General features: G+C 40.8%; 2 protein-coding genes across 3 annotated transcripts in view; one reads left to right on the top strand and one right to left on the bottom strand.

Annotated features, from left to right (window-relative positions):
• The window catches only part of METAP1 (methionyl aminopeptidase 1), a 50,322-nt gene extending 36,488 nt beyond the window's left edge, over nt 1-13,834 (top strand). Inside the window, exons 10-11 of the mRNA XM_073340765.2 lie at nt 1,366-1,431; nt 2,729-13,834. Coding sequence (XP_073196866.1) covers nt 1,366-1,431; nt 2,729-2,892 — 230 coding nt within the window. The 3' untranslated portion in view covers nt 2,893-13,834. The remainder of the gene's footprint in view (nt 1-1,365; nt 1,432-2,728) is intronic.
• LOC140910252 (alcohol dehydrogenase class-3) lies at nt 4,252-21,275 on the bottom strand. 2 transcript variants are annotated; one of them, XR_012158497.2, is made up of 10 exons: nt 21,168-21,275; nt 17,578-17,679; nt 16,444-16,585; nt 15,684-15,771; nt 13,588-13,807; nt 12,509-12,769; nt 11,654-11,789; nt 10,648-10,786; nt 10,443-10,518; nt 4,252-8,379 (listed from the first exon to the last, which is right to left on the bottom strand). XR_012158497.2 is itself a non-coding variant. In XM_073340764.2 (9 exons), exons 1-9 carry the CDS (start codon nt 21,177-21,179, stop codon nt 8,355-8,357), a joined length of 1,125 nt encoding a protein of 374 aa, XP_073196865.1. In that variant the 5' UTR covers nt 21,180-21,274; the 3' UTR covers nt 4,252-8,354. The 2 variants fall into 2 exon arrangements, 1 of the variants encoding a protein (XP_073196865.1); XM_073340764.2 differs by lacking the exon at nt 10,443-10,518 and having other exon boundaries at nt 21,168-21,274.
• Nucleotides 21,276-26,175: the final 4,900 nt, after the last annotated feature.

A 26,175-nucleotide genomic window follows, 5' to 3' on the forward strand; every position in this document is an offset into this window, starting at 1 on the left:
GTCCGCTTTAATGGGAGTGAAAAAAGAGGTCATCTAATGGTATGGTGGAAAAGTAGTACTTCCCTTTTGTTTTAGTTTTGTCCTGTAAAACTGTGTGAATACCCAGAGTCTGTGGAAAAAGAGGCATCTTATACCAACCGAAAAAACAACCAGAGAGAGAAATCCATATTCTTTCTGGATATTAGCAACCATGGACATTTTTTTGATGGAGACAATAAGGCAAGCTTCATTTTGAGGAGGGAAAGACATTTTTCTGAGGCTTGGATGAGTGACAGAAGCAAAAAGGAAAGATCCAAATCAGAACTGTTAATGAGAAAAGAGTGGAGTGGCCATTCCTTTCTGGCTAAACCCAAATAGGTGTGTGTGGGTTTTGTTTTGTTTTGTTTTTTTAAAGGGGGGGGGAACCACCCACCAAAACCACTCAATTTAGTCCACAAATTCTGCTGAACAAGATTAAAGGAAAAATCTACAATTGGATAAAACTGGTACAATGACAAAGGTGTGAAGGCTTAGCATAATTGTTTGTAGCCTGCAACAGCAGCACATGATCAGGATAAAGGGAAGCCTCTTTAAGTGTAAGAAAGATATACTGTACTGTATGCAGTAACTCAGTCTGAAGACATTAATGGTTGAGATTTTTCAAAGCTGTATAGGTGATTTAGACATACCACTTCCATTAAAATTGATACGTTCTGTATTCAAACTTTAATAATATACCTAAATCCCTATACTGCTTTGAAAATCTCCAATGATACCTTAGCTACATAAAATGTATTGCAAAAATAATATGTAACAGAATGAGTCTTTACTTGCCAATAAAAGAACTATTTGTTGTCATGTCTCCTCTGGACAGCAAGTTTATCTGAATGTCATCACCTCTTGACTTTTGTATATCACATTGCTTGAAGGAGTATCAACAATGATGGAAACAAATTGACATTTTAAAATAGTCTTTGAATTTTTTTTTAAAAACTATTATACCATACGCTTTTTATTCAGACTGCCACTTGTGCTTTTTCACCATTTAAAAAAAATTTCTGTAGGAGTGTCTACATTACATTTGCTCATCGCTTTCATGGAATGAAAGCTGGCATTTAAAAAAGACAGAAATGAATTGTAAGCACTTTTCCTGAAATAGAAGTATAACAAACATTGATACTCGGTTGAGAAGGCAAGGAGGGGAGGAAGATAGAAGTATAACCTGGAAGAAAGTGGGTCACTCTGCAGCGCTGTTCTGACTTTTCCTTTCACCTGTCCTAGTTCAGGCATACACTGCATTACAGGGATTCAGCATTCCATACACCTTCTGCCTTTCACTCTTGAAAGATGTGTTCAGTCATAATGTGCATTCTAATTTCATTTCAGAAAATAAGGCTGTTGGAGTGATGAAGTCTGGTCATGTGTTTACAATTGAACCAATGATCTGTGAAGGTAAGTGGCCAGGAGTTCGAAAGGAGGCTAAGTAAGTAGAGCGAGGATGTGAGTGTTGCTAGGGTTTCATTTGTTGTTATGGAACTTCCTCTAAACTAGGGGTGTTAAACATGTGGCCTATGGGCCGTATCCAGCCCCGAAGGCCCTTTCTTTCATCCTGCCGCTACCTTTGTAATTTATGAAGGGTTCCTACCCACAGCTGCCTGGCTGTGGTGGTTCTGAGGGGCTGGGAAGGAGTCTGTGCTGGACTGGACACAGGACACTACTCCCTTCCCCTCCTCTATCCTAGCAGTGAAGCTTCATGCAGCCAATGGGGATGCCATTACCCCCTACATGCCAGGGTTCTGAAGAGGCACCTTTCCAGCGCTCTTCCACCCCCCTTACTCCAACAAGCCTCATTTCTCTACAAAATCCTACAGGAGCTAGGGTCCTTCTCCCTTTTTTTCCTTCCTCATTCCTTCCCTTGCCCCTGCTGACACTGAGTCCAGCAACATCCATACCTTCTTCGTTCCGTGTGCTCTACTGTTGCCGAGTCCCGCAGGAGCAGGTTTTGGGAAGTAGGTGCATTTCCATTCCCCCTGCTCCAGGGAATAGGATGGGGGTAGTACTGGATGGGAGGAGGAGAGACTCCTCATTGGGAGGAAGAGTGAGGGACATGAGAGAGAATCTCCCAAAGGTAGGGCAGGTGTGTGTGTGCACACTGGTGAGGAAAAGTGAGGCTGAGGAGGGTGTGACCTGTATTGGGGGGGAAAGCAGAGGTGAATTAATGGGCAGAGGGAAGGAGGTTTCCGAATACCTTTGATTTTTTAAAAAAATACTATTTAATTGTCTTTAAATGTGATACTGAACTTGGCTGGCTAGAGAGACACTGTGATCTGACTTGGACTGCAAAATTTTGCCTCTTGCCAGCCAACTTTATATCCCCAGCTTAGGGGCTCTCACTGCCATGGTAAGTCTGCTGCCATCACAGAATGAGGTTGACAACCTTAATAAGTTCTAAAAAGAGTGTAATGACTGAAGTGAAGAGAACGGACTTCGAAGATCTATCTTCATTTGTTATCTTTCATACGTTTTGCTGTGTGTTATTAACAGCAGGCATGGTATGGCAGTGAGAGAAGCCAACTGGAATATTATGCCCAAAATTGGAAGCTTTAAAAGGCTTCTGATGAATTGATTCAATGTGTAATACACATTCGTATTTATAACAGTCACTATGTATATACTATTTAGAAGGGACACATTTAAGAACTAATATTGTCCATACTTTGTTTTAATCTTTAAATAATTATTTTATTAGGTGGGTGGCAAGATGAAACCTGGCCTGATGGCTGGACTGCAGTGACAAGAGATGGAAAGCGGTCTGCGCAGTTTGAGCACACTCTTCTGATCACAGATACTGGCTGTGAAATCTTAACTCGGCGGTCGGACAGTGTTCGTCCTCACTTCATGTCCCAGTATTAGTTTAGACTGAGCTGACGGATCTGAATATAATCTTTTGTCTCTGTACTATGCATTTTATTAAGAGTACAGAACAGAGTGGGATTTTATCATTTGTTTTGTTCTCATTGACTGTAGATAAGAGAGGAATACAGCATTTGGTATATATCTTGAAGAACCTGACCCAATGTCTGAAAAAAGGAGAGAAGTATTTAAAATATTTTCTGCTTCCCTCCTACCCACGACACTCGTACTGTATTTTTTTTATTTTTCTTCAGTTGCCCCTTTAGCACCTTTCTTTCAATCAGACCTGCAGTTGTTTGTGTCCCATGCATGGTATTGGCTAGAAAGTGCAGGTTACTTTCCCACTGGGGACTTGACGTGTTGGGCATCAAGTCTTTTCTCATTTCTTCAGTGTGCCCGGCTTTTGTCTGTGTATGAGTGGCACCTGGGATTTTAAGTGTTTCTCGTTCCAAAGACCTGCTTAGCTACTTCTGCAACCAATGGGCTTTGTTTATAATCAGAGAGGGAGAATTGGTACATAGAAAGAGGTATGTGTTACCAAGACTCATCTATCTTCAAATTTAGTACTTTCCCATCACTTTGTCAATTGCCTCTGCTGTAATCGATAACTTAGACATCTCTCTTTCTGGAAATTGTTAGTGCTGATTCCCTGCTTTTGTAAAATCACGAAAATTGCTTCAGGCAAAGAGCTGCCTTTCTGAAGAGCAGTGGTTGGCAGAGTTTGGTGCTCCAAAAGTTCACTGTGAAACTGCTATTTCATACTTGACAGGGAAAGGAATGAGCCAGCTAACCAAGAAAAAAAATGATTTACAAGCTCCTGTGTGTTTTTACTTAGGGGCCTCTTCCCTAGAGATATGAGGGGAGGGGGATTGCAAAGTGAAAGACATTACAGCAAGACGAATTTCAAAACTATTTCAAAAGAATGCTCATGTTTGAGTGAAGAGGAAATGTCTTAGATACTACTGCTGCTGTATTAGTAGTTTTCTTGAATTTTAAGAAAGTTTTTAATTGAATTTTGTGCTCTTGAAAGGTGTCAGGCTGACAGGCCTGGAAAATGAAGTGCTCTGCCCTCAGACTAGATACAGTGTGGGCAGCAGTAGTGCAATTTTCCTCATGCTTCTTGACTAGCGTGCCACCCTCCTGATCTGAAAGCTACCATCTCCAGGACTATGGGAATTGATTAGCCTCTGACCCCTTCCTCCCTCTTCTCAATCTTTAGTGTCTCTGCTGAGATTTTTTCTTTTCTGAATCAGTAATGAAAATGATTTCACCCACAGTTGCAGACCTAATGTCTGTCTTCCGTACAACACTGTAGTGCCAGAAAAACTTAAACCAATGAAGACAAATCAAACCATAAAATCATGGGCATAAAGTGCACATTTTACTAGGTGTCTGACTTCTTGTCACATAGGGAGCCTGGTCTTTGAAGGTACTGAGTGTCCTCACCTCTCGTTGGCTCCAGTTAAACTTGAGGGCAGTTAATGCTTCACAAAACTGGACCCATCGTGGTCACAACGAGACACGAAACTTGCCAGAAAATGTCGTCTTTTCCCACAGTGCCTCAAACCTTTATTGCTGTAAGAGTATCATTGTGATAACATTTTCATTACCTTTATTATTTTTAATGATACAGTAAAAAATGACCTGAGATGGTTTGTGTGCGTGCGTGCGTGTGTAGATTTTAACTAAACAGACTGCAATACTTGAGTGGAATTACCTGTGTTCAGTGCCATGTATGTAATGTATTAAGGAGATTAAAAGTCGGGATGACTATCATGGAGATTTGCTCACCATGCCAGTCACCTGAGTGGGTACAATTGTCTTGCTTTTTTTGTATGTGCATGCATGATGGGAAGTGTTGACTTTGGCATATAAATTAAGAGTTGCAGCTTCTTTTAATGGAAACAGTATTTTCATAATATAAAATGGACATAGCATGTGTCCAGGCCTCAAAGATGCTAATTTGTTTGAACCTGTCCAAATCCCTACCATAGATGCATTTAAACCAGTGTAGATTTAATTCCATTAATTTAACTATGTGCTAAACTGCTACAAGCATGGTTTAATACACATCTGTGTTAAGTATTTGCACCAGGAGAACTAAATAGACCAATATAACTTTAATATAGACAATCCATGATGTGCATTCTGCAGGTAAGCTACAATTAATGTTTATTATATAGTAAGGTCTAAACTTAAATTAACTTTTCGTTTAGACAGCCTCCTAGTTTACTCACCAGATAGCAAATCAGTCTGAAGACCAGATTAGTTTGGCTTTTCTCCCACACTATTTCAGTATTTTTTCTCCCCAGTTTCTAGTAGATTTTTACATGTGTCAAATTGTAGATAATGTGATTTTGGCAATTAATTGATCTTTAAATATTCATGGTAAATAGGCCCAATGGCCTGTGATGGGATGTTAAATGGAGTGGGATCTGAGTTACTATAGAGAATTCTTTCCTGGGTATCTGACTGGTGAATCTTGCTCACATGCTCAGGGTTCAGCTGATCGCCATATTTGGGGTTGGGAAGGAATTTTTCTCCAGGGAAGACTGGAAGAGGCCCTGGGGGTTTTTCGCCTTCCTCTGTAGCATGGGGCACGGGTCACTTGCTGGAGGATTCTCTGCACCTTGAAGTCTTTAAACAATGATTTGAGGACTTCAATAGCTCAGACATAGGTGAGAGGTCTATTGCAGGAGTGGGTGGGTGAGATTCTGTGGCCTGCATTGTGCAGGTCAGACTGGATGATCATAATGGTCCCTTCTGATCTTAATATCTCTGAATCTATGTAGTTTTGCTTACAAATGCAGACTATATTTCTTTGTCTTCCAAATTTTGGAAATAGGTTAAATCTTATAAAAGTTATCATCTATTTAAAAAAAGTCTTGTTAAATTTCTAACAGTTTCTCTTGATTTGAAGGCTCCTGCCACAAGCACAAATGTGTAGTTGCTCTGGAACTACCTTTCACCAGTTTCCCTATACCACCTCCTTCACTCCCCAAACCACAAAAGGGGATAGGGAAACTGCTTAAATTTCCATGTAGCACTTAGCAATTTTTGCTGACTCATGTAGATATTTTCCAGAAGACAGGTTGTTCTAATTAATGCTGAAGACAATGCACTGTATAAACCTAAACAGATACAAGAATGACTAGAAGGGGAAGTGGAGGAAAGAGAAGCAGGGTGAACTCTCCATTCCTTACATGACTGCCATTGAAATGATTTGGCCTACAGGCTTGTATTGCTCCAAAATGGAGTTAGATTTGTCCCATAAAGTTCTTAAAATTGGTAAATCTTCCCTATGCTACATTTGAAGAGTAGAGTTAGTCCCTCATCAGCACTATTAGGAGAAAACCTTTTGATGATATTCCTTATCTATTTAATTCTTCAGCAGCTGCTATCTCAAAAAAATTACTCCATTTAATAGAGTGGTCAACTGGTCAAAATATTAACTATAGGGCTTTTAGGCCTTTTTATTTATGGCATGGGTGGGTGGTGGTGTAAGGGGTCCCTCTTAGTAATTGTCCAGGTATGACAAAAGCTGTTTTTTTCACTAATTGAGCCAGATACTTATCTTTCTAACAATGGGGGTGAGTGGTTCTCCCCTGTCACACACTACTTACTCACACCATGATCTTTGTGTGGTAGTAAAGGCAGTGCATCCTGGAAGTTATGGATGCTGTGACTTAACCAGGACTGATATCTGACTGACTTTGAAGTTGCAGGTTAAGAAACCCTGCTTGGAATGGCTCCAGTGGGCTTCTTCATTTCCTACTTTAATTTTGCCTTAGAAGTAAATAGATGCAAGACCAGAGGAAGCTTTAAGTATAACAGAACTACAGCCTAGTTATAAGTGGATCAGGTAGTTCCTACTAAAACTTCTTTGTCAGAGTGAAACTATGTTTAAACACTGAAATAAATTGCAACATCTGAATCTATAGCCAGGTGTATGGAATGATAATGAAGATTTACATTATAGATCTCTGCTAGAAGGCCTCCAGTATATCTTATTTACTACTGATTTGCTGACAGTTGGTTAACTGTAACACTACAGCACTGTAGCCTAATTAGCCAAATGGGAAATGAAGCAGGAGTGGAACAACCAGAAAGATTCTTGTGAAGTTACCATGGGATATTCATGTTACTTAGTCCAGCCCTTAGAATTGATCAGATTTACTACAGATTGCTCCACACACTCATGCTAGGGCAGCAGTTTACTGGCCAGGAGGAAGAAAGTAAATCCCCAATATCACTTTCTACACCATGCTCAGTTTTCCTTCAGCATTGTTGCAAGGAGTGCACTTCCCTCACAGCCCACACAGCTGTGGCTTTGGGCCTCATACTGCATCATCATCATCACAGGTTTCAGAGTAGCAGCTGTGTTAGTCTGTATCCACAAAAAGAAAAGGAGGACTTGTGGCATCTTAGAGATTAACAAATTTATTTGAGCATAAGCTTTCGTGAGCTACAGCTCACTTCATCAAAGAAACCTTTGACTAGTTTTAATGTTTTTTCAAAATAAAGGGTAAGTCTTAGACAAGTTTCTTTTAGAATTAGGGCTATTTACTGTAGTGGTGACAAGTTGGCTAGGTGTTGGGCCTTGATTTAAATCACCCTCTCCTGTGCCCCTGGGCTTCCACAGCAGTTAAGTTAGGACAGGAGTTTGCTCAGAGTCTTCTCCTTAGACTGTACTATGAAAGATAGTTAGGATAAGGTCAGCTTCAGCCTGTAGTGCAGTATTTCACTGGCGGTTCAATCATCTGCAGAAACTAAGCTTCCCATGATAAGAATCTAGTGGCTGTGGTTTGAAAAAAAGCCTAGCTCTGAACTAATAAAACAGTGGAAATATACTCCCTTCATCCATGGGGTTCTCTGCAATGGGAGAGCTTAACTGCAACATTTAACTTTTACTGCTGATGAGCACTGCAGGAAGATCCCCCCAGCATGAGGATTAGGAAGCTGCTGCAGATAACAGCTGGGTCTTTTTGCCCCATCCCATTTTGCATGGGGAGGAAGTTCCTCTATGCATGTCTGCAACCCACAGACTTTTAGGTCTTACGTGCTCCACCTAATAACTTTTTTTAGAACGAGAGAAAACAAATTAATGACTAAAGGAATGAAAGTTTAAGTGGTGTTTACAAAAAAACCTATCAAGCAGCTTTAAAGATTTTGGCACTGTCAGAATTCAGGAGTGACTAGTATAGAACAAAACATTAATTTCATGACCACAACCAGCATTAGTTTCATAACTGGATTTAGTATTTATCATTCATCTGAGATCAGGTTACATATGATTTAATAGAGACTATGATCCTAAAGCAGATAGTTTTCCCATCACAACTGAATTTTCTCTCCAGCTGATCCTACACCTCTTCATTAACTAGTATTAATTAATTAATTAGCTCCATTAACTAGTAGACACAGCATAGTGCTAAGACTGGCAGGTTCCGTCTTCGGGATCCTTAAAGTTTCAGGACACATCGAATGCTTGAAAAAAGACAAAAATGGGTATCAATAAGACTTACCACTGTTCCTGAAATGTTACTTAATCCTACATCTCATCTAAGAGCAAGCCTCCCAGCCCCTCTAACGAATATTTCCTTTTTTAAAATTATCGGCTAAGTTGAGAAACTGGTCAGTCATGTTGGTTAATGTCTTCAGTTCCCTATGTCATACATCTTTGAAGTAAGCATTTAAAGGGTAAATATGTTCTTCCACATGAAATTCAGATTTGAGACTATTTAAAAAAAACCTATACAAGTTCTAAAGTCAATTTTCAGTATTTGACCTTTGGATGGCTTTAAATGTATTTTCTTCTGCCCCAGCCTGAATTTAAAATAGCTTTTACTATTTAAATTTTAGAGGCTGCTCACATGAGAGCACAGAAGTGCACTAAATAGTTACAAATTGGATAGGTTTTAAGTCTCATTTCCTACAAGTTAATTGGGTAAAATTTGTGTGGGCAATGCCGTGTCTGCAGTTGTCAGTGTTAGAAAAGATAAAATGTAATTACTAGTTTAAAAAGAGAGACCACCATGTTTTTGTCTGATTCCTATCATGTCCACCAGTTGATTTTTCCCTTCTCTATTTATCCATGCTCTTAATAGGTAAGTGACCTGGACCATTTATTAATCCGGCTTCTATTTCTAGGGGGAAAGACAGCTATTTCATACAGATTGCCTTGAAACTCAATTAGAAGTTGGATTTAAAGCTCGCTCTTACTATCCTGATGAATTCCCAGTCATCTGGCCTTTGACTTACAGGCATGGAACTCATCAGCTTGGAGAACCAAACTTAATGCTATTTCTAAGACTGAAACTGGATGTTGCCTTTTCCTTTGAGTTCAACCTTCTTAGGCTTTAAGTCACAGCTATGGATTCTGCCATTGGGTCTATGGACAGGCTTTCTTCTCCTTCACATGCAAAGAGAAATGTTATATAAAATCCATGAGTAGATCCAGCCTTTGCTTTATAGGGAGAGAACCAGACCATCCCTTTCACAAAGGTTGCCAGGGATATATTATGACTGGAACAGATCCTGGACTGTATATTATGCTTTTGTGATATGTCATTTGGTATTCACCAGGTGGCAGAATTGCTGCTGCACTGATTCACAATCTGAAAATAACGTTCATTTTTTTCCCTCCAGGCTTGCACCAAGCTCAATGAGAGCCTTTCCTGAGGAAAAGTGTTTTTTGAATTTACTTATTGCTATAGCCGAGGCTTGCTTTGCAAACAGCAGCACAATCTTGCCATTTACCTGAGCAGAGAAGAAACTCCAGGCAAGATAACATGGGCAGAGTTAAGTCACATAGCCAGTGACTGAAGGTTCTTTAGTTCCGCCTCCAGTCTCATGTTAGAGAGGGGGAAAAATCCATTGGTGAACAAGATAAGGACAGAACAAATCCAGCATGTTAATAAATGTATACTGGTCATTAACAGCCCACTACCAGATGATTGTTAATACTGAATCTAACCTAGCTATCAGCCAATTATTTAAGATACTTTGAGGAACATGAAATTCAAACCTTCTATTTAATGGAGTACAGTAGAATCTCAGTTCTCACAGGCATGGAGGTTGTTCATAACTGAACAAAATTTTATTCTTTCAAAAGTTTACAACTGAACATTGACTTAATACAGCTTTGAAATATTATGCAGAAGAAAAACGCTGCTTTCCCTTTATTTTTGTAGTAGTTTACATTTACCAGTGCTGTATTGTATTTGCTGTTTGATTGTGTACTTCCAGTTCCAAATGAGGAAGGTGGCTGACTCAGTTTAACTCTGAGATTCAAGTGTAATCTAAAATAATGCTAATTGTTCTGAATTAAGTTTCATTGGGATTTTAATATCCAAGTACCTTCTTTTGTTTCCTTCTCAGTCTCTACTTTTATTCTGGTTCTTGAAGTTAGCTTTTTAAAATTTTTGTCCTTTATGGCTATAGTTTTTTTCCACTTTGTTTCCTCCTCTGCTCAGACACCAACACTAATTTATTTTCCTTGCCTTTCCCCTGTCCCCACCCAAAACAGAAGTTGATGTTGCAGCACTGACCTAGAAACAGAGTGAGTAATTAGTTGCTCTAGGTGTGCATGAACATACTTGGTGCATAGCACTTCACACACCATATCTGAAACACAAAGGGGATGCATGGGGCAGGTGTCAGAACAACAAGTAGCTCGAGAGGAGGAACATAGTAGTGGCCTACAAACTCTTATTGAGCTATTCAATCTTATGGACATAAGACATTTAAACTTACCTCTTCCCTGCATGCAGCAGTTCAAAAGCCTCATTAATTTTGTCAAAAGGCAGCGTGTGAGTCACAAATTCATCGACTTTGATCTTTTTCGACATGTATTCAGCCACCAGCTTTGGTACACTCTCTACACTCTTCCAACCTGAAAAAACAATTTTTTTCCCCCACCCAGTAAATCAAAACCATACTAGGGTAGAGGTAGGAAATAAAATATATCAACCCTACCCCTCAATAGTATTAGTCATTAAAGCTCAGTTTTCTTGGTATGAGAGAGATCTTAGGATCATGTCACAATATCCATACCCATCTGCCTGCAGAATAACACTGGAGTAAAGAATGCAAGAGTACAGCTAAAATACCAGTCAAAATGGGAGGGATGTGTGTTCAATGTCTAGTTGAGATCACCTCAGAAAACTGGTGCTCAGCCCTCTTCCTGGTCTACATTTATGTATTTTATAACTAGACCACAGCAGAGTTTTGTACGCGCGGAAAAGAGTTGTATAGAAGTGGCACTTTGTGAAGACTCCAGCAGCTTTTCATTCCTGAATTATATCTAAACAGTTTCTTCTTAAAGGATCCCCTTTTACTGTCTAAAACCACCCCCCTCTCCCCCAGCTGTGCATTCTCACAACAGAGCTCAATGATTCCATTTGCTCAGTGATTAAACAGGGCAGTCACTTACACAAACATGTTTACATTATTCCTCATTTCCCAGGTGAGCAGCTCTTGTTATTTGCACCTCAACCATGATACAGCTATAGAACTGCACAGAAGAAATTCTCCCCTTATGGCTGCTACTTGCATTTTAAATTCATAATATGCAACAGAAAGATGATCATTCACAGCTTGTCTATAGGGGATAGTTATTTATAAAAGGTTATATTTGAAAAGCTAGTGTAGCATTCATTAAGAATGACTTGATAGGAACCAGTTTCTTGTACAACCACAGAGGAAGACAGTACTTTATCCCTCTTTTAGTAGATAGATCATCAGTGTGCCAGAAAGTTACCTCCAAAGGCAGTCCCTTTCCACGTGCGACCCGTTACTAGCTGGAAGGGACGGGTAGAGATCTCCTGACCAGAAGCAGCTACTCCAACTATCACGCTGACTCCCCAGCCTTTGTGACAGGATTCCAAGGCAGCCCTCTTCAAACAGAAAGAAAGCTAATTACTGCTAAGAAGCATCTATTATATAGATGCTATATAGCCCCACAGAGATTTCTTTATTTTCTTAACATTATTGAGCATGTCAGTGATGCTGTACCTAGTTAAGAAAAAAATTCTGACAAGTATCTATAATTTAATTGGTAAAATGGCCAATATTCCTGCACCTTGCCCCCACTTTTGTTTTTAAAACACTTATAGTGCATTCCCATCTCCCACATGGTGTCTGTCCATTTCAATGGATGCTGGATTGTACTTAGAAAGAACAAGCTGGTCTACACTGTTACTGAAAGAATTAGGAAAACATTCCACCTAGCAATATTGTAATTAGGGCATTAAGTTTGTCATGTGGGAGGAAAGGTGAAAATGTGAAGTCACAGGGAGTCTATTTGCTGATATTTTGTTTTTCAGCTCTGCTAAGGTTTGCATGACTAATTTTCTTCCATAATTATATTTTAGAACATAAAGGAGCTGTGTTTTCCACCTAAGCAGTAGACTTGTCTTTCATTTTATAATTAGGATTGGTTGAAATGCACCCTTTTAGTCTACTATATAAGAATTACCAGGCTACTCTCAACTGAAAAGAAATATGATAGAATACTCCCTTGTAAACAGAAAGGAGCTTGTCTTTCTTTTAAGGTTATTACCTATCCCAAGTTGTAGTTAAACTTCCCTTTCAGTACTGCTATGTGCACGCTTACCATGACACCAACGTTCCCAATGCACTCAAAAGAGTAGTCCACTCCACCATCAGTAAGCTCAACCAGCGCCTCCTGTATGGGCTTCTTAAAGTCCTGAGGGTTGATGCACTCAGTGGCTCCAAACTCTTTAGCCTTGGCAAATTTATCTTTGTTGAGATCAATGCCGATGATCCGGGAAGCTCCAGCCACTTTACAGCCCATAATAACTGCCAGCCCAACTCCTCCCAATCCAAAGACGGCACAGGTAGAACCAGGTTCCACCTAACAGAGCAAGAGAAATCTGTTCAGGAGGGAGGAAAGAAAAAACACATCCTTCCACATGTATGAGAAATACAGATTATTAAGAAAAATAGAGAATAAAAATCCAAAATTGCAAGTCATCATCACTCAGATGTAGGGAAGTATGCCAGATTTTTTTATGAATTGTTTTTGAAGGGCTGTAATGGGCTAAGTTTACTCCTTACCCAAAAGGTGGGTAATGGCTCGGTCTCCACTAGAACAGTGGGAAGTCCGCCCCCCGCCCCGAAACAAAGCGGGAGCACCTGCCACATAGTAGGATGGTAGCATGAGAACAGGTGGAAGCAGAGATCACTGTATCAAAGAGAATATTTAAAGCAATTTTACAACATTGTCAATATGTACAAGTCTGTCCTTACTATAAGGTAACCCCAACTGACCAATAATACCCATCCACAAACAAATTCCTGAACAGTTCAAGGTGGCTCCTCGCCACAGCCACTTGCCTCCATCAAGACATGCTTCCTCTACCCCACTCTGCACAAAGAGCTGGGAGAAGGAGAAACAAGGTTTTTGATCTGACTTCGTCTGCTGAGGCTAAACAGGTGGGAAGCCCAGGTCAATCTTCCCGTTTCCTACTTGGTCTGGCTCCTTGTCAGATTTGGCAATGGAAGAGGAAGGAAGGAAGTGGTGAGCACATGTCCCTTCTCCCTCTGCCCACTCAGCAGCTGTTCCTCTGGTCTTACTTTCTCCAAGCCCAGCCTTAACAGATTTTCATTACAGTACTTTTACTGTCATTAGCCACAGGTATGGGGAAGAGAGTGATCAGCTATATCCCGTACCTGGGCAGTGTTGAGGACAGCTCCGTAACCTGTTGAAATTCCACAGCCCAACAGGCAAACTTTATCCAGAGGAGCTGCAGCATCGATTTTAGCCACAGAGATATCGGCTACAACGGTGTATTCGGAGAAGGTGCTAGTCCCCATGAAATGGTAAATCTGCTTCCCTTTGCAGGTGAACCTGCTGGTACCGTCAGGCATCAGTCCTTTTCCTTGGGTAACTCTGAAAAATAAACAGTACAACAAATGATATTTAATACAGTGTCACAGAAAGTGATAGGAGAGAGTCTAGGAAGTGACTTAATTTTCACCAAGTGGTACAGTTCCTGAATGGTGCATGGAGATTTAGTTACATGATTACCCGCAGAGTAAAAATTTTGAAGACATTTAAGTAAAACTTGAGTTCATGAAAGTTAGAGATGACAGGTGTGTTGCAGTCTTTCTACCGACTTTAACAGGCTTTGGATCAGGTTCCAAGGATCCAGGATCGAAGTTCTTAAGATGCATTTGGCTTCAGTGGGACGTAAGCACTTCAAGTGCTTTGATAAAGCAGGACCTAATAGCGCTCTGACACAGACATTCAGGAAACCACACATTGCATATAAACCATAACTGACCTTTCTAACACACCCCAGTCCTGCCCCACCGTGTCCTCTCTCCTTTTAGTCCCAGGGTATGCCTACGCTGCAATCGTGGGGTGTGATTTGCAATTTGTGCACTTATACCTGAACTAGTTTTAATCTCACTACTTTGGGTATCCGGGCAGTGAAGCCGAGGCAGCCCAGGCGTCAGCATGGGGTAGTCACCCAAGTAGCTACTCAGGGTTCTGAGCAGGCTAGTTTACCTGCCTAGAGGCACATACTTCACAGCTACTGGTTCCCTAGTTAGTCTTAATCAAGCTAGCTTGGGTACGTTTAGATGAGCTTAAAAAAAAAAGAAAACAGTCACATTCTGTGATTGCAGTGTAGATATACCCCAAGTCTCTGCTGAGCAGCCTCTGCCAATCCCATCACAGTGGATAGTGGTTTTGTGACAGGCATGAATGGAAACTGAGGTCATGCTAGTGTTTACTTGCGATTTAATCTGGGTCTGCTAAAATGGTAGCCACTATTACTGCTGGAGCTCTGCTGCTGGCTGAGTGGCTTACATCAGTAGTTCTCAACCTGGGGATACGCAGAGGGTTTCCAGGGGGTACATCAACTCATCTAAATATTTACCTAGTTTTACAGCAGGCTACATAAAAAGCACTAGCGAAGTCGGTACAGACTAAAATTTCATACGATGACCTGTTCATACTGCTCTATAGACTACACACTGAAATGTAAGCACAATATTTATATTCCAATTGATTTATCTAATGGTAAAAATGAGAAAGTGAGTAATTTTTCAGTAATAGTGTGCTGTGACCCTTTTGTATTTTTGTCGAATTTTGTAAGCAAGTAATTTAAGTGAGGTGAAACTTGGGGTACACAAGATAAATCAGACTCTTGAAAGGGGTACAGTGGTCTGGGAAGATTGAGAGCCACTGGCTTACATGACTGAGATCTAAACATGCGACTACTTAGCAAAGGCTAACTGAAGTGCATCACATTTTAGGACAAAGACCTTTTAAAGTGTAGAAAACAGACTGTGATTCTTGTTTACAAAGGGAGAACTACTTGTTCCTTGGGTTGAAGATATTGACCACAGAGAGTTGTTTTTTCCCCATTCAAAGGGCAATAATTTTCTACGATAAACTACCACTTGAATCAAACAGAATTTTGAATACATCCTCGCTTACTAGATACCCTGACAAATGACAGTATTTGTGGCATAGTATCACAGCCACACACAAAGAAGTGAATTTAAGTAAGGCCAGAAAAGACAACAACAACAAAAAAACCACTACTGCTAAGCCTTGAAAGGAGGGGGGAAAAAATGGGTATTGCATAACAAACCTAAAATATGCATCTTTCCAACTAAATGACCTTGCTCTGCATTTGATCTGATGTTACCTGAATTCAAAACAATTTGATACAAATTCAGTTAACTTTGTTACAAAAGTAAGCGTACACTGAACAATTATTATTCTGTGTTTATCAAGAAAAAAGTACACCAACCTTATCTTTTGGCAGAGATTGGTTTTAGGGTTCAAACAGAATTTGCATTCTCCACATTGTGGGACGTACAGTGGGATGACTGTGTCACCTAGAGAACATAACAAGAGAAACATTTCATATGACTAGCTGTTTAAAGACTGAAAGGACAGTATGTCAGAACATACACACATTTGGTATGTGGTCAAATGTAACATGGTCAATACTATGAAATTTTAATGGGGGCAATAATTCATGCATTCTTATTTGTGCATTTGAAGTCTCCAAAATGCTTTCAAATATAGAATGACAAAGTACAGGTTTTGTAAAGTACGTTGTATAAAAAACCCTGATTCATCTCATGTCTGAGTAAACGATCAATTTCCATCTAAAGTTCAACAAGAACAAATAGGAACAAAGATGTAAAACCTATATGGAAAAACCAGTGTATTTAGACAGCTGTTATCTCTAATTGTTCAATTGGTTAAAAACAACTGACTCTTTTAGAACACAAACTGAATTCAAAATAGTTTCTTCATAAAGTATTACATAATAACCCTGTAAACTATTCTCTTCTGAACAGTAAACCAAGAGCACATTAGTTAGGTTAGTATTGGACCACCCGCATGAAGGAAAACTTTAGGCAGGTGTAGCCCAAAAAAACCCATCACAGCAGCTCATCAATTCTGCTTTTCAGTGGACAAGTCTGAGCAATTTATTCTATTGAAGCAAGATTTCCAAAGAAACTAGAAAAAGCGCTTGTGAAGACCAAATGTTTTCTTACCTGGTTTTAATTTAGTTACTCCTTCCCCAACACTCTCCACAATTCCTGCTCCTTCATGACCCAAGATCACGGGGAAACACCCCTCAGGATCAGCACCACTCAGCGTATAGGCATCTGTGTGACAGACTGCAGTGGCAACCACCTAAAGGAATATTATAATCTGAAATATTCTGGAGGTAATGAAGGAGAATCTAAAGAGATAACTGGTATTGAAATATTTTTCCTGGTCAGTAATCCAAGACTAATGCTAGGATGAATTCACTGATTCTGAAGTCTTTTGTAGTAGTTTAACCAAAGTGTTTTTAGCTCCGGCAACTCACAAGAGATATTGGACCTGAAAAAATAATCACATTGCTTTGATCTCTGTTTGTTTCTCATCTCTTCAGTTCTGACATGAAATTGGCAGCTGCTGGCTCAAGATCTGCTAAAGCCAGTGCTCTATGCCATTTGAAAACAATGTGGTATCCCAGATTTCAAATGGGATCAATCTCCAACAGTGAAAAAAATCACCCCGTACAGAGGGTTCATATAACATTATAAGCACTCAAAAATCCAATGTAAGTTCTTAATAGAAGTCTTAAGCAGCACACAGGACCTCATGTGGACTCTTTTCATTGAGGCACATTGCATCCTATATATTAGTTTGGGAGATACTGCCTATTAGAAGTCATTAGAATCAGAAGTGAAGATCTGGAGCGTGCAAGATGCTAATCACAGTGATGAGTTTAAGGTCTGATAAATTATGACCTAAAATGGCTAGCACTGAATGTCCCATACAATGTGAAAAATGAAAATAAATGAGATGAGGTTTCCATTGGGATAAAGCATGTTTTTCTCGCTCAGACGGTTTAAAATGGCACTGATCCCTCAGAATAGCAGTGATTTTTAGACTTTGGCCCAAGACCAAAATAAGTGTTAGGCCTCAGACCAGCAGCCATTTCATTTTATGCCACCCCAAAAACCAGACACCATCCTTTTCTTTCGAGTCTGACCTGGGTTTCAGACAAACAGGTAACACAAACTCTATAAATTCAACATTTTTGTCCTACAAGGGCAAACAAATTATTCACCTCTATTATTGGGTCTCCCAAAATACGAGCTGTAAAGCGAGCAATAAACATTTGCTTAAGTTACCTTAATACGGACTTCATGTGCTTTTGGTGGCGCAACCTCCACCTCTTCTATAGAGAGTGGTTTACCTGCCTCCCAGGCAACAGCAGCCTTGCATTTAATAACCTAAATGAGAAAGAAGAACAGAGTTATTGCACTGTTCATTTGTAATAATTCTTGTTCAGGGGAGGGAACAAAGAAAAGAAAGGCTACTATTTTGGGGAAATAATCCCAGATATGAAGTTATGGGTGAGATCCAACCCTCAACTCCCAGTGACTTTAGAACAAAGGGACAGTTGCCCTACTTTTGCTTTCAGGAACTTAAACAAGAACCACCAGATCTGGACTTAACGTGTTATTTTAGTACTTTGAAGACAGTACGTTGTGGTAATGGGGGGGGGGGGGAGTGTGTGTGTGTGTGTGTGTGTGCGCCATATGAAAAATGTTAGATAATGCTAGTGACATTTTAAAATAAACAATCAGCATTTATGTCAGGCACATGGTATTTTTCTGTAGCTAGTGCCAGCAGTACACACAATCAAGATTACAAAACTTGGAAAATTTAGTTAAGCCATCTGTCTCACATAAGAGTTTGGATCAACACAGAGGTCACTCTGTTGCCCCACACCCAGCCTGCTCCTATTGCGGCTTTCTACAGCAGACTATATGTGGCCAGCACAGAGAACCTTTACGCAATGCATAGGGGATGCACAGATACTTCGGCGTGACCACTCTGTCAGCAGAACTGCCCACAACCAAGACTCTGTGTAGGCTTCAGCATCGCAGATGAATTTCATCCTAAAACCACACTGCATTTATTTATCTAGAGAAGCTCTCTTTTTCAATTAAGAAGGGTAGAAACATTTTGAAGATAAACAGAACTTAGATTCTTGAAAACAACGTTTTTTAGAATCAATGGCTCCAATTCTGCCTCCAGTTACATGGATGCACTTCCAACTGAGAAAGTCAGCATAGGAGTTACATCCATATCACCAAGAGCAGAATTGGGTCCTGTGAGAATGAGGATCTGGAATGCTCTTTGATTTCCCTTTCTAAAAAAGTCTTATGAGCTTTAGTTCCATTGTCTGAGGAGCTATGGAAAAATCTTATGCAGGTAGTACGACTGTTAACTTAAATTATTCTCCTTTTTAACCACACAAGACAGCATCTTTTTCAGGAAAATGCTACATGCAATAGCTTGCCACAGAACACGGAGGCCTGTTCTAATGAATTCTGAAGCTGAATTTAAGGCCTTGTCTACACAGGGAAATTGACTGGCATAGCTATAGCTATTGCTTTGTGAGCAGAGTAATTATTCCAAAGTGCCAACATGGGGGAGCTATCCCAAAATAGTTACCTTATACTGGAATAGTCATTACAATCAATTTCCCCCAAACATAAAAGCCTTTGTTACTTTCTTCCCAGCCCTTTTCACAAACTTAAGGCTAGTTTATTTGCATTATTGTGTGTATGCATATAATAAATGTGATATATTAACTTTGGGAAAGCAGCTGCATAGAAACCAAGAAGTTACACTGCTTTGCAGTGCTGAATGCTTTGATTAAACCCCTGAAAGCTTGCCAGGAAATCTAGTCAATTTCTAGGGATCAAAGTACAAGAGGAATTGTCAATCTGTAAATAACTTGGGAGTTTTCAGTTAAGCCTTTTTCCACATTATGAAAGCTGATTCATTCTCTCAGATTAAATGTGAGCATTTAAGAGTAAATGTTTTCAAAATGTGCATGGGTATAGGTTATTTAAATAAAGATAAGGCTTAAAAATAAAAGTTATAGAATAGACTTAGACTTTCCTAGTTGGCTGGGAACATTCAATGAACAAACATTACACCTCTACCTTTTTTATTGTCAATGTAAGAAGTTCCTAGTTTTTCCTACATAAATACCTCTAAAAATAAAAAGCAAAAAAGGATAAGACAACTCAACAGATATGATAAGATGTTGCAGAAGGCTCATTCCAAGTACCTCTCAGTCTACAACATGCTGTTCAATCTAAAAGTGTAGCCTTTATGGAGGACACTTGAAATAATAAGTAGTTAATGTTTATCCAGGCCCCCGGAATATTAAAAAGTGAAATTAGGGTATCAATGTGTTGTTAAGAAATTATTAGGCTGAAATTTAATTTTCTGTTGCTTCATTGAAAGGTCCGAAGACAATAATTGAAAAAGGTTATTTGCTGTATTTTTCTTGTTTTTCATTACAGATATTAGCATCAAAACAGTACATTTGTTAATTCAATCAAAATAGCCCTCCAAACACACAATCATCTTCCGTTTATGCCATTACAGCTGAGCCCACTACAACGGTTGTAGAAGTTGCATCTTATCTTGGAAGGGTTGGTTGATAGGACAAGCTTTCACTGTCTGGGCAATCATTTACTTGTTTGGCCTACTCAGACAGACTGGTGATGTAGGTTGTAGTTGAGGGGAAGAAAGCAGGGTGTAGAGTTATACTCTCAAGAGATTCTGCAATAGTTACGTGAAACGGCCAACTCATTGTCACTGTGTGAACAGTACCTGATGATCTTATAGTTGTAAAGCAGCAGTTCTCAAACTGTGGGCCAGGACCCCAAAGTGGTCGTGATCCCGTTTTAATGGGGTTGCCAGGGCTGGCTTAGGCTTGCTGAGGCCTGGGCCGAAACTCAAGCTCAAGCCCCACCACCTGGGGACGAAGCCCTTGGGCTTCAGCTTTGGCACCCCGAACTGGGGAGCAGGACTTGTGTGGGCTAAGTCCCTTCTCCTGGGGTCCTGTAGTAATTTTTGTTGTCAGAAGGGGGTCGCAGTGCAATGAAATTTGAGAACCTTTGAGAGATAGATTGATATACCAATCTTTTTCACAGCAACCACACAGGCAGATGAGAGTAACAAGTTTCCCAACTAATTATGTACCCAGCCTTCCAGACCGATGTATACATATTTACCCTGTTGGGACAAACACATTTATAATGATCATAGTTCTTCTTAGGAGTCAAGAATGCATGAATATTTCTCCTTGATCTTATCTGTGCAGGGCTACTTGTCAGCTTAGGCCTGCACTCCCGCAGACACATACATGAATAACTTTATGCGTGTGTAACAAGGAGTCCGGTGGCACTTTATGCATGTGTGCAATTCTATTGAACTCACTGGGGCTTCAGATCATAAGCTCTTTGGGACAGGACCATGGCTTTGAACACAGCACCCACGATCCCAACCGGGGTCTTTGCGCGCCCCCATAACAGAAATGATAGATGATAAAGTCCATGCTGTCCTCTACACGATGCTGGGGGCTTGCAACGCAAAGCTTAAGAAAGAACAACAGCACAACTTAACCGCATGCGATGGACCCTTATGTAAGGACATCCTCGATGAAAACACCTGCTTGCTCTAAAACCCCGGGCAACTCCAGCGCGAGCAGCCCCAAGGGCCCTGCAAACCCCAGCTGCAAGCAGGTCGCCCGCTGGGCGTGCGGATCAGACGGGCCCGGCGGGGAAGCTGGCACGCGGCCTTCCTGCACGGCAGCCTCCCGCCTCCCTGCGCGCTGCCGGCCCAGCAGCCCGCCCGCCCGCTCGAGCCCCCCGCGCCCCGCAGCTGCCCGGGAACGTTCCACGCCCCTTACCGCGCTCGCCATGGGCCCCCGCCGCCGGTCCGCCCCCGCCGCCGTCCCGCCAAGCGCGCTCCGCGAAGCGGCCGCCCGAGCCGGTGCATGCGCGCTCGCTGCCGCTGGAGCCGCCTCTTGGGGGCCGGGCGACGGGCGGCCGCTTCCGCTTATGGCGGTGGCTGGCTGAAGCCTCGCTCCGCCGGCGGGGCGCCGGGCTGCTGCCCGTTTGCTTGCCGCGGTCGCCCCAGAGCGGTGGAGCCCCGGTAGGAAGCGTCAGGTGCAGGGGAGTCTGCAGTGCAGCTGCAGGGGCCCCGCGAAGTGTCTCTGTGTTTGAATTGTCCGCGGGGGCCGGACGCTAAAAAGTTCCCCGGGCGGAGGAGGGAAAACGTGACCCCCCCCCCCCCACTAGTCCTCGTCTGTCCCCGCGCCGCGTGGCTGTTGTTGTAATTGTGCATCCGATATATTAGAACTCACACCTACATCTGTGAGTTATGACTTCTATGCATTTTTCAATTCATAGAATCTCAGGGTTGGAAGGGACCTCAGGAGGACATCTAGGCCAACCCCTTCCTCAAAGTAGGGCCAATCCCCCAATTTTTGCCCCAGAGCCCTAAATGGCCCCCTCAAGGATTGAACTCACAATCCTGGGTTTAGCAGGCCAATGCCACAAGCACCCCAACCGGGGAAGGTGCTCTGTGTACAAGCTAGAGGTGTTCAAAACACAGCGTGACTGTTCTTGTGGAAGAACTTCCAGCCTTTTCCATAGGGGGAAGAGGGTCTGCGGAACACATTGGAAAACCTGGAAATAAAATTACCTGCGCTAGTGAAAATATTGGTGCGGTGTCAGTTACAGTACTACAAGATGGCCCGGCCCCTGCAGGGTGCTCCATGCAGAGCCCTCCTGCACCTACGGGGACCCGTGTTGTGTGGGGCTATAGGATAACTGTCTTGAAGTGCATAGCTAATAAATAATAACACAGAGCACTGATCCAGCGGTGGGATTGGACAAAAACATCTGCCAGCCTTTACTAACCATAGAATAAGATTATGCCCCCTGATCTCATTCTTGATACCCCCCCATCAAGATTCACTAGTGTCTCATTCTGACTTTAGAAAAAGAAAGTTACACTGAGAGACATTTTTATGCTTTATGTATTTCTCTTTCCTGTGTATATTGCCAAGGTTATTTGCATGAAAATAGGTTGCAGTTACTTGGGAGTTCTGTCAGGGTTCCCATGCATTGTGAATTTTACATCAATATGTTGCAACATTATTTTGTTCTTCAGAGTAGGTGCAATAAGGGGAGCGGGTGCTACATATGACCATGGTGTTTCCATACGTCATCATTTGTGTGGTCACGTGATTGAGTGTTCGTGACATTCTCACACTGTTTTGAGATTGTCTCATGATATTGTGATACAAGCATGTTTTTGCATTACACAGATTTTCATTATTCCTCTGCATAAAGCCATAGTCCCTTTTTTGTGACATCACAACTGCTGCCCACTCAGGTATTATTTCATTCATGTAATGCCTATTCTAAACTTGTCTGAGAGAACCCTATCCTATCCTTATTTAAATCTCTCCTCAAGATTGTTTTTTTTCCCATGACCTCTATGAGACTCGGAGCTTATATGCCTGCAAGGCCATGGGGTATAGCTGAGGTGTTTTTGCAGAATTGGAATTAATTTGCAAACTGGACACCGTTACATTAGGCTTGAATAAAGACTGGGAGTGCATGGGTCATTACACAAAGTAAAAACTATTTCCCCATGCTAATTTTCCCCCCCTACTGTTACTTACACCTTCTTGTCACCTGTTTGAAATGGGCCATCCTGATTATCCCTACAAAAGGTTTTTTTCTCCAACTGATAATAGCCCACCTTAATTGATTGGTCTCGTTACAAATGGTATGGCAACACCCATATTTTCATGTTCTCTGTGTGTATATATATCTTCCTACTGTATTTTCCACTGCATGCATCCGATGAAGTGGGTTTTAGCCCACGAAAGCTTATGCCCAAATAACTATATTAGTCTCTAAGGTGCCACAAGGATTCCTCGGTTTTTTTGCTGATACAGACTAACACAGCTACCACTCTGAAAATGTACCTACTGGAAATCGTTACCGCATACAGAGACTTATTGGGCTATGTAGTTAACATTAGATAAGGAGAGGATTCCCCACTCTTGTCCCTCTCCTCCATACACTCTGTGACACTCTACTCTCCCTATTCTGGTTTCTTTTTTGACTAGCAAAATGCAGTACTAGATATATGGGTATTTATATCAGCCTGTCCTTCCAAGACCTCTGTGAACACCACTGTCCAAAAGTAACTGAAAATATCAAATTGGTTCTAGATCCTGGACAGATCTTATGAATTTCCTGGGAAGGCAGGAGCCTCCAGACGATATTATTTATCCCAACATACCTATCTGAACAGCTTTCTGTCCATCTTGAACAAAAATTTCCGGGATCAGGCTAAAAGTTTCTTTAGTTTTTTTGGTGGGAGGCTGGGCGGGGGGAGGGGCAGAATTATACAGCCATAATATGCCTGGCCATATGCCACTGAGTGGGACGGCCCTACTTCTTCACATTTCTTATTGGGCCTGCAGTCTCAGCTTTCTTAACGTCTGGTTCTGTATCTTAGTAAGCTCAGCCTGGTTAGAGCTGGAATTGAAAAATGCTTACAATTTGTCTGTTGGTGGGGAGGCAAGGAGCATCAGAAACTTCTCAGCTCCCATCAAGGTACATGACTATGTGTGAACGCAGCCGTCCTCATGTAAGGGACTATTTGTATAACTGGGGCCTGTATTTGAATGGGAGAAGCCATGTGATGTACTGCAATCAACTGGGCTAGGAGCCAGGAACTTCTGAATTATAATTTCAACTCTCCTATGTTAACTTACTTCATAGGGGAGTTGGAAAGACAATGTTTGTATAGCACTTTGAAAAATTAAAAGGTATAAATATTACTTACTTATTTCTGTTGAGAAGAGCAGGTTGAAAAATGAATACCTGTCTTCAAAATTAAAATAATTTTGACATATTTTAAGGAAGTCTACTAAATTGACCCACATTTAGTTTTTCCCCCCCACAATTTTTAATGGATTTTTAAAAATCAATTTTTTTGTCAAAAACACGGAAAATGTTATTGAAAGAGGTATTGAAATTTTTAGTTTCAAAAGGAAAACCTGATTTTAGTAATGTTAAAGCAAAATAAATTTCCAAATCAGTGGACTGTGTGACAGTCAGATGTGCTGATCTCTTGATATAAGCGAGTACAAGGTTGCTTTTAAAGTTTTGCATTAGAGTAGCATGAAGCTGGGGTGTGTATTGCTTTTCGGTTTTTGTTAGAGAGGGAAATCAGTGCTTCGTGGAGGATGTGTGACGGTGACAAGGAAAACTAGAGTATTTCCCCATAATTTCTTATTTTCATGCTTTCAAGGTTTTGAATAGTTGGCGTATGTCTTGATGCAGCCTTAACTGCCCAACCAAACCAATTATTTTTTGTTCTAATGTTTATATGGGTCCATTTTCTATGATTTGACACCCCATAAATTATATTTACTATTGCTATAACTTTTTGCGTTAGATGTTTGGTGTTTTTTTTTTTTTTAAAGAAACTCAGAAAAGGCTGGTCTTTCAGGTAAATTTTGGGTACATTACCCAAGTGAAACACTAACCATCCAGGAAGAAATTCAAAGACCAAACTATAGGGTTATAGGCAACAAAACCGTACCCCCACTTGAATTGAAGCCATACTTTTCTTCCCAGTGGAGATTAATTCATAAATAACTTAAAGGTCTTTGCTAGTCCTTTAAATATGATTTTTGTTCAACCCAGAAGCCAAAGAAATTTTAGAAACTGAACGTGATCTGGGGAACTCTACCATTATATATTGACAACCTGTGTTTTATCCAAGGCCCTGACCCCAATCAGTGTTCAATATGGTATACTGTAAGAACAACTTGTAGTTGATGAAAGGTTAGCAAAAATCCTATTGGCTCAGAAGGAGAGGATTAGGGAATTTCATATTTTTTTTACACACAGACCAGGGAGATGCTAGTAATCAGATAAGTCTACTAGAAACAAATTGCTGTGTGTTCGTAATATGAAAAAAATCAAATTACGTCTGTGTCGTAAGAAAATTAAACAATAACAAATTGTACCAGAGAGAAAATAAAATAAAATGAGCATTAGATGTCACTGAAATAACTTGTGTGAAACATTAACTTAATTGCAGAATGTTTCTTCACAGGAGCACTTATACAATTCTTAAGACTGAAAAGTTTTGTTTTTTTTTTAAATTAATTGCAAAACTTAGTGATAAAATCCAGTGACAAAGACTGGTGTTTGTAAGAGTAATATTTATTTTTACCTAGTTTTAGATAGTTGTTACTTTTATGACATGGAGCTAAATAAAACAAAATTGGTTAGATTCAGTCAAATTTGCAAAACTCGACAGTCATACTCAATGGTATGGAGATTAGAATTCATTTATTTATAACACAGAGGTGAGATGTTAATGTGTTAGTTAATATTTAGGCCCTGGTCCCAGAAGAACTTATGCACATGCTTAAATGTGAATTGAATAAATCAATTGCCCTGAATAATTCAACTGAATAATTAGACAGACCTGGTACAGGGGCGTGGGTGCTGGAGCAAGTTTTATAGTGGGAATACTGAAAGCTCACAAACCTGTAAACACTGTGTATGATGGAAGCTCTGCATTCATTTCCTATTATTACTTAGAGCCGGGTGAGATGCTGTATCTCCAGCACTGGTAGTTCCAGTGGCCCTGCACTGGTGGAGAGTTAAGGATGTACATAGAGTTTGCAGGATCAGTGCCATCTGTCAAGGTTCCTTCCCCACTCTGAACTCTAGGGTACAGATGTGGGGACTTGCATGAAAGACCCCCTCAGCTTATTCTTACCAGCTTAGGTTAAAAACTTCCCCAAGGTACAAACTTTGCCTTGGCCTTGAACTGTATGCTGCCACCACCAAGCGTTTTAAACAAAGAAC

Source organism: Lepidochelys kempii, chromosome 4 (assembly GCF_965140285.1).
Source record: "Lepidochelys kempii isolate rLepKem1 chromosome 4, rLepKem1.hap1, whole genome shotgun sequence".
Classification (NCBI taxonomy): domain Eukaryota; kingdom Metazoa; phylum Chordata; order Testudines; family Cheloniidae; genus Lepidochelys; species Lepidochelys kempii.